At 40.0% G+C, this 14,256-nt stretch overlaps 1 protein-coding gene across 2 annotated transcripts in view; it reads left to right on the top strand.

Moving 5' to 3' along the window:
- Nucleotides 1-14,256, top strand: part of RASSF9 (Ras association domain family member 9) — a 42,619-nt gene that overhangs the window by 2,945 nt on the left and 25,418 nt on the right. The window contains exon 1 of one of the 2 annotated variants that reach the window (XM_053979019.1): nucleotides 13,456-13,599. The exons of the other annotated variant lie outside the window; for it this stretch is intronic. Within the exon in view, the coding sequence (XP_053834994.1) occupies nucleotides 13,553-13,599 (47 nt within the window). The 5' untranslated portion in view covers nucleotides 13,456-13,552. Of the gene's footprint in view, nucleotides 1-13,455; nucleotides 13,600-14,256 lie in introns of those variants that run through there. 2 annotated transcript variants of the gene reach the window in all.

Below are 14,256 nucleotides of genomic sequence, written 5' to 3'. Positions count from 1 at the left end.
GGATGTTCAATGAGCTCACCTTTTGTGTTTTCAAGTTCTGGGGCTTAAAACTGTGAAAGTGCCATACTGTGTAGCTTCTCTATATGAGGTATACCTGCATGGCAGAGTGGTTTTTTGAGGCTTTGGAGTTTCAAAACAGCAATACCATCTCAGTACCCCAGGGTACTCAAATCACAGAAAGCTTAAAAGTATAATTTCAACAGAATAATCTGAACTATCATTTCCTTTTTAATTTTTTTTTCCCATTAAAGCACAGCTGTTACATTTCCAGAACTTTGGGATTCTCTTAACCCTTCTTATGAAAAAATAGATTCTATATTTACATTACTATAAAGTAAAAACAATGTGTATGCATCAACACACCAACAGTTAAAACAACTGAAAATTCAAAATTTTAGGACATACACACACATATCTGTAACTATTTGGAAATTGTTTAATAGAAGTCAGTTTGGATAAAAAAAGGCCATAAGAAAACAATCTTCACTCCTACTCCTAATTTCCATTTGCTTTTTTTTTTTTTTTTTTTTTTTCCTTTTACTAAAATCCTTTTATATGAGAAAGCAAACAGTGCAGTTAGAAGTGCCACCACAGTGTGTCATGGGAGTTATGCTTCGGGCACCTCCTCCTTACTCTCACTTCTCAGCGATTCACTCCCAGGCTAGACTGAATCTTTCTCATTTCTCTGATTACACATTTTCCCCAAATACCTAAGTTAATCAATTTTTCATTTCTCTCCAGTGAGCTATGAATATTTTAATTTAGGTTCCAGGGTATAATATATACAAGAGACATGGGTGAAAAGCCTGATATAACTTTGTTGAGTATTGAATATTCATGTAATCCACTGTTCATCAGACTGATCATGCTTCGAAATTTTGTGTTAAATTGATGCAATAGTTTAAAATTGCAAAATTATTGTCTTAATACTGTTGGACTGATAATAATGACTACTGACAATTCCTGAAAGAGCAAAATTAGATTGATTTCAGAGGGTTGACTTTCTTTTTCCCATGATATTCAGTTTTTGTCAGCAATTATTCTTCAGCATTCCATGGAACATGTTAACTGAAGACATAAGTATACACTGTTATATTACACTGGTTCAATTATGCCATATAAATAGGAATTGGACTCCACACTCTGAAACTTTTGAAGTCATCTCTCCTGCCTCCTTCACAAATTTCTCAAAGAATTGTGCCTTTCCCTTGTACTCAAAAGAGAATTTATTTTAACTAGCTATTTAAAATCACACAGCCATTAAGAGATTTTTGAATTAAAAATACTGAGGAATATTTCTCTGTGCACAGTAAAGAGGCAATATATTATTAGTATCGTAAATCACTGAGATTATGCTGAGACCTTCAACTTGATCAGATAAGAGTTCTTCCCCAGGAGTCCTTAAGAGATTTCCAAACAACCAGTAGCCTTTCCTTTTTATTCTCTTTTTTATTCTTTTTCTTGTCTTTTATTTTTTAAATAAAGGTAGCCTCAAAGAGTCACGGACATCCTTCCACAGTTCTTCCACTGCAACATAAGAAAATACAAAGAATCACTTAGAAGTGTTTTTTCCTTTTTCAGTTAGTTAATTTTATTCTTCAGAAAATTTCATTAAGCAGGGCCAAAGCACCAGTTTTGAATTAATTCTTAATATACAAGGTTTTTTGCTGGACCATTTATGAGTAAATAATTTATAAATTGTTCTGGATTTAGGAGTGATAGTCAGAAACAAAATATGGATTTAAAGAACTGTGGTTTCAGGACTGTGCCAGCACACACATACCAAGTATATACCACTTCTGCAACTTCCAGCCTTTTTACCTAAGAGGGATGGAAAGCGTTTATGTAATTTGCACATCTGTGAACTGAAATTTGCATGCATAGTACTTAAGAAATTCCTTGGAGATTGAAAAGCAGACATGCCAATAAAGACAAACAGAGTGGTAATAAGAATACATGTTACAACAGCAAACACAGGCAACCAATCATTTACAACACAAGCAAAAACATCACTGACAAATAAAGCAAGCACCCTTTCTGAAAAATAAAAAGAGGCTTTGCATCTGAAGAATATTTTGCATTTGCATAACACCTTTCTATTTCAGTCCTTCATAAACATGAATTAACTATATCCATGTCTAAACTAGAATGCAGCTTATAACACTGCTCTAGAAAGAAACATTTGTCATCTGTGGCAGCCTACAGCAACCTAGACTTTAGTGTTAAGGCTTATCACAGGCAATGCTGAAGAGCTGCAGTGTTTATGCCTTATCAAAGCCATCCGGAGCAGTGCATGCTCCTGGGTATATGTCCTGACAGTAGTTCCACATCTATGATCACCATCCAGATCATAATGGCATCAAGCCTTGCTTGGTGCACTCACTCCTCTCTCCCTCTCTCCCCCTGCCCCCATCCCAGCAGAAATATGTTATACTGGCAAGAGAACAGTTACACTGTTGTAACTGCAGGTAAACGAAGGGATTCAGCGAGCACAGAGCGCTCACACCCCAGATTAACACGCTGATGTCAGCCATGCCTTGTGCTGTAGACATGATCTCAGCTTCAAATCACTATCCTGGTGCATTGATTTGTGCTGCTGGAGCCATGTTTAATTGAGACCCAGAGGGGACTGTTTTCTAATCACTCGATGATGTAGCCCCGATCCTGGAAACACCTCCATACATGCCTAATTTTAAGAAGATGAGCAGCATGACTCAAATGCTAAAACTTAAGCTTGTCTGTATCTGTAAATTTCATGTACCCACACCAAGGGGAACAAGGATTGTTGATTTAAACAGTGAGGCCTGAATTCCAGTTCATGATTTTGGTTGAGATACCTATGGAATACTTTGGGCTTCAACTGAAAATACTTAGCCGTCAAAGATTACAAGCAGGTTTGAAGAGCATTATACTGACCTGAAGGTACCCCTGTAGCATTTCGTATTGTTGATTTAGGTAAAACTAAATTTTTTCAAAATCAGGAATAAATATTTAGTGCAGACACAAACTTCAGTTTCTTCCAGCTTTTCTCCTCATTGTCACCAGTCTCCCTTGGATGAGCAAGTGGTCCAGCTGTATTCATGGTAACTGATGAGACAGCTTGACATTGACTGTTACCGCTAACAAGTAAATGGTACCTTTGTATTCATGTAGCTACAATGGTCTCTCTCCATAGGGCTATAACTTTAGGAGTAAGGTAAAACATGGGAAGTGAACATTCTGACCCTATTTCAGTGAATATCACAAAAAGGTTTATATACCCCTTTGCTGTGTGAATAGCCATCTGAGGCCTTGATGCAGAAAAAATAATGTTAAAGACCACCCCTACATACCTAAGGGGATTTAGAAGGTGTGAAGGAGTTAAAAAAAAAAAAAAAAGTAGATATGGTGTATTGCCTCTGGCAGGCTTACACATGTCCATCAAACAGCAGTAACTCCCTACAGTCTAAAGCTTCAGAAGGGAGCTGAACATCAAAGAGCAATGCCTCACTTCAGAGATTCAACTCTTACTAGAATCCTGGAACTTTTAGGTTGGAAAAGTCTTCAAGTCATCAAGACAAGACATCATCAAATCCCAGCATCAGCCTAGCACTTCTATATTAGCAACTAAGCCATGTCCCGTATCCACACATCTTTTAAATACCCCCTGGGATAGTGGCTCCATCACTTCTCTGGGCAGCATGTTTCAATGGTTGAGAACCCTTTCCATGAAGAAATTTTTGCTAATATCCAGTCTAAACCTTCCATGGCACAACTTGAGGCTGTTTCCTCTCATCCGGATACTTGCTACCTGAGAGAAGAAGCTGACACTCACCTGGCTACAACCTCCTTTCAGGTGGTTATAGAGAGCAATGAGTCTTATTTTCTCAAGGCTAAACAGCCCCAGCTCCCTCAACTGCTTCTCATAACACTTGTGTTCCAGACCCTTCATCAGCTTTGTTGCCCTTCTCTCAATATGCTGCAGCACCTCAATGTCTTTTGATAGTGAGGAGCCCAAAAACTAAACACACTTGAGGTGTGCTAAGTACAGGACAATATTGTGACAGAGTTTACCACTCAACAAAGTTTCTCAGGAACCTGGTGTCATGGTTTAAACACAGCCAGCAGCCAAGCCCCATCCAGCCCCTCACTCACTCCCCTACCATTGGGACCGGGGAGAGAATCAAAAGGGAAAATGCTAGGAAACTCATAGATTGAGATAAAGGCAGCCTAATAGGGAAAGCAAAAGCCACACATGCAAGCAAAGCAAAACAAGAAATTAATTCACTGCTTCCTATGGATAGGTAGGTGTTCAGCCATTCCCAGGAGAGCATCACACATAACTTGAGAAGACAAAGGCCATCACTCCAAATGTCCCCCTCCTTTCCCCACTTTATATACCTTAATATATGGTCTGGAATAAGCCTTTGGTTAATTGGGGTCATCTGTCCTGGCTGTGTCTCCTCCCAACCTCCCATGCACCCCCAACTTCCTTCCTAACATGGCAGTACAGAAAACAGAAAAGGCCTTGGTTCTATATAAGCCCTGCTCAGCAGTAACAACACATCTAATATTATTCACCCTGTGTTCAACACAAATCCGAAACAGCCCCCTACCAGCCTGTGAAGAAAATTCCTCTTTCTGTGAAGAAAATTAACCCTATCCCAGCCAAGACCAGCACACCTAGAGATAAGGAATTGGCTATTATTTACACATTTGTTTATAACATCTAGTTTTGATATAATACTGATTTTATCTGATAGCTTGTGCTGGGTGATCCTGTTCACTATCTTTTTATGTGATAGGAAAGTTGTGTTTTGAAATTCTTACAGTGTGCAGACACCAGCATCCTCACAAGACAGCCTACTACCCTGGTACCTGGGTGAGACTGTGTGTGTTTCTAACAGTAATTGAGGCAAGAAGAGAATAGTACATTTCTCTGTCATGCATAGCAACCATTCCATTTCCCCCTTCCACAACACATTACTGCTAGCTATCATCCATAATTGCAATGCCGAATATGTCCTTTTGCATATAAAATTCAATAGCAGCAGTTTCTTGCCAGAACATAATCTTTGTGATTATATAGTTGATTTTATAGTAGTCCTGGTCACAGGCTTATGCTCCCAGCCAACTAGGTCCTTTTGGAGTAAGGCCTTGAAACCATGACATAAGCCTGCACAATAAACCACAGACACAGTCAGGAACTTCCATCCAGTGCTTCCATCCAGTGCTACATCTTTTAGCATAGGGGAGGCTAGGCTTAAATAGTAAAAATATCCATCCATATTAAAATCAGTGGGAGTTAATTATCTCAACAACTTTGTGGATTTGGACTGAGCCAATCCTAAGTCAAAAGTCTTTATGCCTTTTACTAAATAACTCTGTTTCCTTTATACTGCTTCAGGAATTAGGATACCGTCAGCTAGCAGAACAGAGAAGAAAACAGTGGAGTACATTCCTTTTATTCTCCAGAGTTTTGGTGCCTGGGTCTCAGGGAATACTCTTGCTGAAGTAATAATTAACAATTTAGTGGTGAAAAAACTTGTACTTGACCAAGAGGCACAGAAGAGTTTCATGGGAGCAAGTATCCTTCACTGCGAGGCATTATACCCCAGTTCAACACAGGAGAATATCTTCAGGAGAAGACATATATCTTGGCATGTGTACCTCTGCTGTGTAAACTGTCTCATTCTCCTGCTTTGTGTTGGTCTGTCAGATGCAAACATGCAGCCCACATAGTTTTCTGCCCTTTGAAAATATTTCTGATTATAGTTGTTCTGAAATGCCATCTGTTGCATCTGTGTCAGAAACATTCAGGCGTCTGAAATCCATCTAAAACTTTCATTAGAGACCTAGGTTCCTTACTGGAACTAAAGTTAAATCTGTGAAAGAGCATATTTCTGAAGGACTCAGATAGATTTGATTGTATCATTGTACTTGAAATAGACAAAGATGCTCAAAAATGCTATATAAAATCCTAAAACCAGCGGGGTAGGAATCTGCACATAATGTAATACCTGGAGACCATTTATCAATGGTCAATCAACACCTAGAATTTATCATAGGTTGCGTATTAGAAGATTCCTTCATGATGCCCTTATCGCCTTTAAAAGTAATTAATGAACTGTTATAGTGCCAGTATGAGATTAGGAAACAGCAGCATTTTGCCACTGCAGAATTTTCAGTGATGTTTCCACACTTTCCTAGATGAGAAAAGATGAGTGGAGTACAAAAATTTGTTTCTGTCCCCCTGAAAAACAGGCTGGAGGGATGGATTAATTCTACCATTTAAGTAGAGTTTGAGTATTTTCCATGCATGGCTGGAATCTATCAAAGGAAGAGGGCTCATGTTTTAATGTGTGCCTGGCCCATTTAAGAGACGACATGTGGAGATGTCTGTCTCCCTGTGCAGGAAGACGAGAACAGGCATGCTGGAAGCTTACACAGGAAAACAATATCAAGGATTTTGGTGTAAAGTTGCAAAGTGATAGGCTTAATGGGTGCAGGTACTGACAGGATCCCAGGGACTGGTATTAAATAAGAACATGAGTACTCCCTCTGTAATGACTGGAATAGTGTACACCTCCAGGGGACATTTGTTTCACATGTTTGTCTCTAAAAGATGTTCTCTTTTAACAGATGAGCACACTCAGAGGCTTGTTTCTTTCTGAAAATCATTTTCAATTGAAAAGGTCAGCTCTTCTAAATACTGTAATATCTACTTAAATTACCTAAAAATGAGTTCCTCTTGTGAAAGATTAAATAATGACCCAAAGTTAAATAATGAATCAATGGATTCAGCTCAACTGAGCAAAAGCTTCTGCAACACAGCCACAAGAAAAATGTTTCCTCTGTATATGTGTGTATTTGAGGACTCAGATATGACTCTGAGTGTGTCAACAGTTTATCTTTAATTCCAGTGACAATGATAAGAAGCAATTTAAAAATATATTTTTCAAGGAGAGAAGTAAATTCTATACACAGAGTGTGAAGGCTCCTTATCTTGGAGGTTGTCTGGTGGATAGGGGGTCCTAGTCCTTCTTAAAGCTTGCTTATCTACAAATCCTGTGATCATATTTCCTCTAATGCTGCAAGAACTCACATTGATTATCTTTGGATGTAGGCAGCATAAGTGGTTTTTTTTTTTTCAGTAGGTTATAGCATATTTTGCAAATTTAGATTACGTCTTTTGAAAGAAAAATATTTTTATATAGAAAAAGCTTTATTAAAGATATTCAGAACCCTAAACTATATTTGTATCAGGAAAGTATTTTTCTCACAATTCTGAAAAAAGAAAAAATATTGTCTTTGTGTATCTTCAACTTCTAAAACCTTCCAGTCATAGAAAGTTTCTTTGATGTAGCCAGTATGTTTTCAATGTGTCTTTTTCAATGAATGCAGTTTGAGCTAGGGCTGCTGGAAGTGTACTCAGATGTAGGTTTGGTGATAAATCCTCTATACCAAGCATTGCTGACCCAGGTATGGCAGCTTGGGACACAGCAGTTCATCTAAACTGCTCTCTTTGACTTAGGTGCCACAAGTCAGGTTCTTAACACCAAAGAATACAGCCACAAAATACTATTGCAACATGCTGCAAAAAACTATTATGACAAGTAATAGTACAATATATTTCACAAGAGGATTAAAAGAAAAACCCCAAAATAAAATAGGGTATTAGGTAAATCATTCAACTGTGACTGCTGTTTCCAAGATAAATTTGCAAATCTGTAGGACCTGAGAATTTAGATGATGTCTCTTAACATATTTTTATCAAATTTACAGTCAGGAAAAAGGATCTGCTAGAGAGTTAGAGAAAGGACAAAAGGAGAATTAATTTTCATGTTAATTTTCCCAATACATCCAATCATTGACAGAAAAGCTGCTCTAGGAGATCATCTCAAGTACCTTGCTGGCATCGTGCCCTGTCTCTGATAGGTGGACACTAGCACATGTTTAGAGAAGACTGAAAAAGCAAGGCAAATATCAGGTAGGCTTTTTTACTCCCAGCACCAGGTAATCAGCAATTCAAAGATTTTGAGAGCTGAAAGCTTATTTGGACCATTATATTTAACAAACTCCACTAGAGACAGAAGGATGTTCTGCTCACTTAATTTCCTTCAGCCTTTTATTGCAGATTCTTCAAGTACCTAACCGACAAAAATTTACACCATTACAGAAAGAGTAGGAATATGTGGTAAACACACCACAGGAATGCATAAGGGATGAGAGTTTTGGAAATGGAAAAATGGCAAATCCAGTCACAGGGTATTGTTCCAGCACCTATTGAAAACAGGGAAAGAGATTTGGGGCTGGATAAAAAATGGGCCGACTGTGATTGAGCAGACAAACAGCTTGACTCCATATGTGGGGGTGTCCTCTTTGCCTATTCCTAGGAGTACTTAGGGCTTGAAGAATATAAAAAACTAGTTCTGTACCTACAACAATGAATAAAAACCTATTTACAGGGGATCAAGCTGACTGTTATGCTCACTATTTTATTAAAGTACAGGAAAAACCTTACATGGAAGTCCTCTACAAGAGGGCACAGCAGCCAAGGTGATGCTTCATGTGGACCCAGCCTGCAAGTCAAAAGTAAACTGTGCGGTTTGCTGTACTTTAGGCCATGCCAGTAGCTAGGGATCTGTAGGAAAAGGGAGGGAAAAGAAAAAGAGGTTTGAGATACAGCTGGACTGAGGTGATAAAGACACAGAATACAGTGATTTTTCTGACTTCTCTTCGTCATAAGATCCATGGTTTTGCCTAATGTCTCTTTTTAACTATTCCTACCTGTTTCTTTCCCAAAATTTGCAGTCAGATAGCACTTCTATCTTCAAGTCGTTAACTTAAAAGTACAATCTTTTTACGTGTATTTATTTTAACTTTGCTTTATGATTGTTTCTTTCAGCAGGTCCCTATATTTACACTGCGAGAAATAATTGTTTCATGTTTATTTTCTACATGCTGTAGATTATCATAGAGCTCTTTTAAATTAATCAGATATTCACCTTCCTTCTGAGCCAAGAGTCTTATCTCACTACTTAAGTTTCTCCTCACATATGAAATTATTCTGTGTGTCAAGACTCTCCTCCTGCCATGTACTCCACATCCTCCTTCAGATGGGCTACCTCTGTTATTCAAAATGTACACTCAGAGTGAAAGTTTACAGTGGCATAACAACCTTTTCCAATTCACTCTGCATTCCTTTCTCATTAATTGTTAACTCTCTCTCTTTGTTTATTTTGGTTTAGTTTTGCTTTTAAGAGTATAAAACATTAACCTAAGGCTTTTCATGAGCTGTTCCAAATAGAGTACATTTCCAAGATGTGACAGTTAATTTAAAGGTTTGTTTAGATTTCCTTCTGAGTATATTGCTCCACACTCATCAACATGACACTCACCTGCCATTTTATTATCAGCCACTAGCCCTCTTGAGTTCCTTATGCAAATCTTCTCAAGTAAGTTGAGCAGGGCAAATTGTCAACCTCTCTGAATACTGATCACCAACTTTTCTGACTTTCAGTGGATTATAATCCCAATATTGACCTTTCCCTCATACACTACTGGACCATTTGGTCTACTGTCTTTCATTCATATATTTGGCTGACTCAAGCAGACACAATATTTATGAGGTTTAAAATTAGGAAGCCAAGGTACCTGAATCAGCCTATCCACTGAGCAAGGAATGGGCAATTGTCCTATTCCTAAGGCAGCTATTGCTGTCTCCACTGCTCACTGCTGCAGCCAGAATGAAGTTACACAATGTAGCTGAGCCAATCCAGCTGCTCAGGGCTGCTCAGACAAGACATCTTCCTCCCACATCTCTCTTCCCACATTCTTGGCCTCATCGTCCTGTTTCTCTCCTCACATACCATATCTGCCAATTGTCTGATACCTCAAAGAGCCAATTTAACTACCTAGCCCACAAATGCTGTTTATTCGCTTTCCTGTGTCAAGTCCATTTTTCATCCATTTAAAAAGTTGAATGTTGTGAGCACAAAGCCTGTTGAAAACCAGATTTGGCACAAGGAAAGGGTCGGGAGCCTGTGGCTAGAGAAAGTACTAAGACCTCCTCACTTTTAAAGACAGTGAGCCATTAGATGAGATGAAGTCCTTCTAAGAGTGAACCACTCTTAGAACAGGTTAAGCTGCCAAGCTACCTTACCACTCAGCCAAAGGAGGTCATGCTTCTTCCCCCTATTTCCAAGTTCTCCTTTGTTTCCTCTCTTTTTTCTCTTAGTATTCTTTCTTTATATCAGCTCTGGAAATCACACGGCCTGACTGAACTTTTCTTATCCTCAGGTAAGTCAACTCATCTCAGCAATCAGCCAAAGCAGAATAAACAAAACTTTTTTGCTGGGTTCTAATTTGCATAGATTACATCAGCTTACAAGGAGATCAGATGAGATCCTGGACTGTTTAAGATAAGCACTGGAGCTGAGTGGTGGGTAAGAGAGGTGAGGAAGGGCAAGAGGGAGCACTAAAACACCCATTCCTTGTTGCATTTAAGAAGTTAATTTGAAACTATACCCATAGACTGATATGGTTAAAGCTGGCTTCTAAATCTGAATTAAAGGTGTAGTTTTAAGCATTTCTGTGCTGCAGTATTTTTGCAGAGAAGAATAAAATACTCAGAATGACCTGCTTTGGAAGATGGCAGGTAACACACTAGTGCTTATAATTCCCTTTCCTTCTACTTTAAATACAAGAATGAATTGTTGACATGTCTTTCTGAAGATTTCCAGATCCATACATATGTGGTTTTTTTTTCAAAAATGAGTCCTGCAAAACAGACCCTGAAATTCATCAATTACTTATCCAAGAGGGAAGATACTGTGATGGAGAACAATTTGGTAAGCTTGTGGGTGAAAAATGTAATGCTACCAGCTAGCCACCTTTTAGCTTTTGGCGTGCAGAAAGTATTATTAGAAGGTGATCATACTCAAAACTTGAGTGGTTGTTGCTTTTTATGTCAACATGGCATGCTGGGAAGTACCAGGGCCCTGGTCTGGAATGTTAGTACAATATTCCTGGAAGATCAGAGCTGTAGTTTAAAGAAAACTAAGGACATGTACATACAGATACAGATAATTTGAGGCACTTTGGAAGTTTAAGGACAAGCTACCCAAACTGTTGTGTCAACACCGCCTACAAAATTAACCTGTGTCTCTGCAAAGCTACTATTTCTACTCTATCCAGAAACTAGCTTATGTGCTAGGGAATGGAAATTCAAAACCCTTCTTTTAATAAGAGCATATCCATGCATTTTTACGTGGTTTTGTATGTTTTTCTATAAACTAAGTAGGTCTTTTTGCCCCCTATGTTACTTCTCTTTGTGTTCTACAGATTAATTGAATATTGGAAGAAAGTGCATGTAGTCACTCCTTTATGATGTACTAAACATCCTTTGCTCTTGTTTTTAGGAAAGGGCTATGTTCCTCATGCTTAAGATTCTCTCCTTTATAAGTCTGTAAGACTTTGTCATACACTCATGTACTTTCTACCTGGTTTTGGCTAGCCTAATTGTGAAAGTGCATAGACTGAAAGGCCTCTTTTTTTCCCTCAGTTGTGGGGAAAACGTCTGCTTATTATGCTGGAGTCTCTTTGCATAGCTACATGAATGCAACAAACATTTTGATTTACTTGTGTAGAGGGACCCACATTGCATATATTTGGTTGAAATTGATTTTGCATTTGCTAGAGGAAGAGGAACAATTTACATGGTATTTTAATTTTTGAATATATTAAAATTGTAAGATGACTCTTCAGAAGTAATAAAAGAAGCTACAAATATCTTTGAGTTCCCATTTATTTTCATAATTAAAAGTGAATATTATTTTGTAGATAAAGCTATTTCATTTTAACTTCCCATTATAATAGTTACTTGAATATTAATTATTCTCTAGGAAGTTCTACATTAATTTGATTTTTATGCCAAACATGCCGTAAACATCTCTTAGGTACTGAAAAATTTTCCCATTCCTTTGGATATAAGAAAATTCCCTCTTTTTGCCATACATAACCTGATTCAAAGCAAAATGAAAGACTTCTATGGACTTAATGTGTGCTTATCTTCATAATACTGAAATCAGACTATTTCAAACCTACCCTGGCAGCAGGATAAGAAATCTGAAAGTTATTATATTGCAGATTCCCTATTTTTTGTGTTATTTGAATGAATACACAAACAAGGCTTTTAAGAGGCTCTGATCCCTCTCTTTGTAGTTACAGTTCAGAGAATTCAGAGGCGTGGGACTGAACTGAAAATATGTGGGGTATTCCTAGAGCTGCCAGTAATAGGTAAACCATGAAACGGGCCTTTGCTTTGTTTTCTTCAGGAAAATTGAATTCTTGAACAAGGGAGGAAAGGGGAAATTTAGAAAAAGACTTTTTTTCAGATAAGCACTTACTCTGGTAGGCTCTTATTTAATCATTGCCCCTGGTTGATAAAACAATTCCCTATTGTGTTGTACCTTTGGGCAGCCACATAAGGAATCTGCCCTGTGAGGAAAAAAAAAAAGGAATTACTTACATCTAATATGTACCTGTTAAATTACTACAGAAAGGAGAGTGCTACGGTGGCGTAGGGCTGTGCAGGGGACTTCCCACCTGCCCTGGGACCTTCACCCGCTGGCATCAGCCTTTTGGGCACAATCGCTCCTCTTTCCCCTGCTCTGCTCCAAATTGGATGGGGTGTAGGTTTTTTCCTTCTGAAGCTCTATTCCAAAATCTCTCATTCCCAGAGGGTTGCTGTGAACAGGAACCATGGTGTGTGTTCACTTCCCTTCTGGCAAAGCCGGTTTAAAATAATAACAAAAAAGGTCGTGGAACAGCTTAGTACGAATCCAGTCTTTCGTGTTGCTGCCTCACTTGTTCTCTTCTAGGCCACATTTTCGAAGGTGTATTTAGTCTGTAAAGGCTCCCATGCAAATAGCTCGTTTACTTAAAAGTCCAGGGAGAGCAGAGGGGCCACAGCGGTCTTTTTCCCTTCATCTTCCCCGTACTCGTTCAACACCTTGTGAAGAAGTACTGAGGTACTGAAAAGCCAGGTTATTATGCATTGAGAACTGGTGTGGCAACTGTAGCTTGCCCTTCATTAACGTGCATTTAAGCTGAGCGACTTGACCTGAAGTGGCTGGAGCCTCCCGGGGAAAGTTTTCAGTGCTTTTGTGTGTGTGTGTGTGTGTGTGTGTGTGTGCCTTTACGGAGTTCCACACGGGAGCAAAACCCCCTCTTTCCCTCTTGCTGCCTGCTGCCCTGAGGGTGACAAGGCTGAAAGTTTAGCAAGTTCTGTGCATAACTCCACATCACAGGAGCAAGTGCGTATTCCCCCCCTCCCCTTTCTTTTTCCTGCTTCTAAACACCTCCTTCAAGTTCGCAGTTGGGCAGGACTCCAAAGGTGCAGCAGCAGCAACAAGCTGGAGTTCAAAGTTAGCAGTAAATTGCACAACTTCCAGCTCATCGCTACGCTCGGTGACTATTAACAAGCTGGAAGGCGCTCAGGCCAAAAAATAGGGGAGAAGGGAACACCCTCGAATTTTTTGGGGATCGCTGATGTTATGCCGCTGGGATCATGGCTCCTTTTGGAAGGAATTTATTAAAAACCCGGCATAAAAACAGGTAAAGTGCGTGGGTATGAGGAGGAAAAGGTAGGGCGCTATGGGATTAATTATTTTTTATACTTTTTGTTTGGTTCTGGGGGCAGGATGTGCTATCCAAAGCGTGCCGTTCCCAGCACGCTCACCTGCGGGCAGCAGCTGGGCCGGGGGAACGGAGGGGAGCGGGCCGGCGTGTGCCGAGGGAAGGCGCTTTTCCCTTGCCCCCTTCTCCCGGACCTTTCGTGCCCCTCTTCGCTCTGGCTCTTTTGACTACTGGGCAGTATTTTCCGTGAGCGGGGGGATAGCTCTTCCGGACTTGGAACCTTCCCGGCTGAACCGATGCGAGCAGCGGCAGTGCCCCGCGCTGGGAAGGCGACGCTCGCCGAGGCCGGGAGAACCGGCTGCAAGCCCGACGTTCGCGTCCCGTAGGCGGCCAGGGGGAACCCGGAGCTCTTCCCCCGCCCCGGGACAAAGCTCCCCGAGTTTCTCACGGGAGGGCCGGGCTCCGCGCCCCGCGCCTTAGCCCCGTTGCCCTGGGAGGTTGACCGGCAGCCTGCAATCCCGTCGGATCAAACCCGTCCCTTATCTTGTCCGCTGGCTGTCAGCCTGGGAGGTAGGAGAGCATCGAGCTCTCAGCGTGGGGAGGCGGAGGGGGGGAATGCTTTTTTTTTTTTTTTTT

This window comes from Vidua macroura, chromosome 5 (assembly GCF_024509145.1).
Source record: "Vidua macroura isolate BioBank_ID:100142 chromosome 5, ASM2450914v1, whole genome shotgun sequence".
NCBI classification, from domain to species: Eukaryota; Metazoa; Chordata; class Aves; order Passeriformes; family Viduidae; genus Vidua; species Vidua macroura.
Note: the sequence above shows the minus strand (reverse complement) of the source record. Positions and strands in the feature narration are given on the sequence as shown.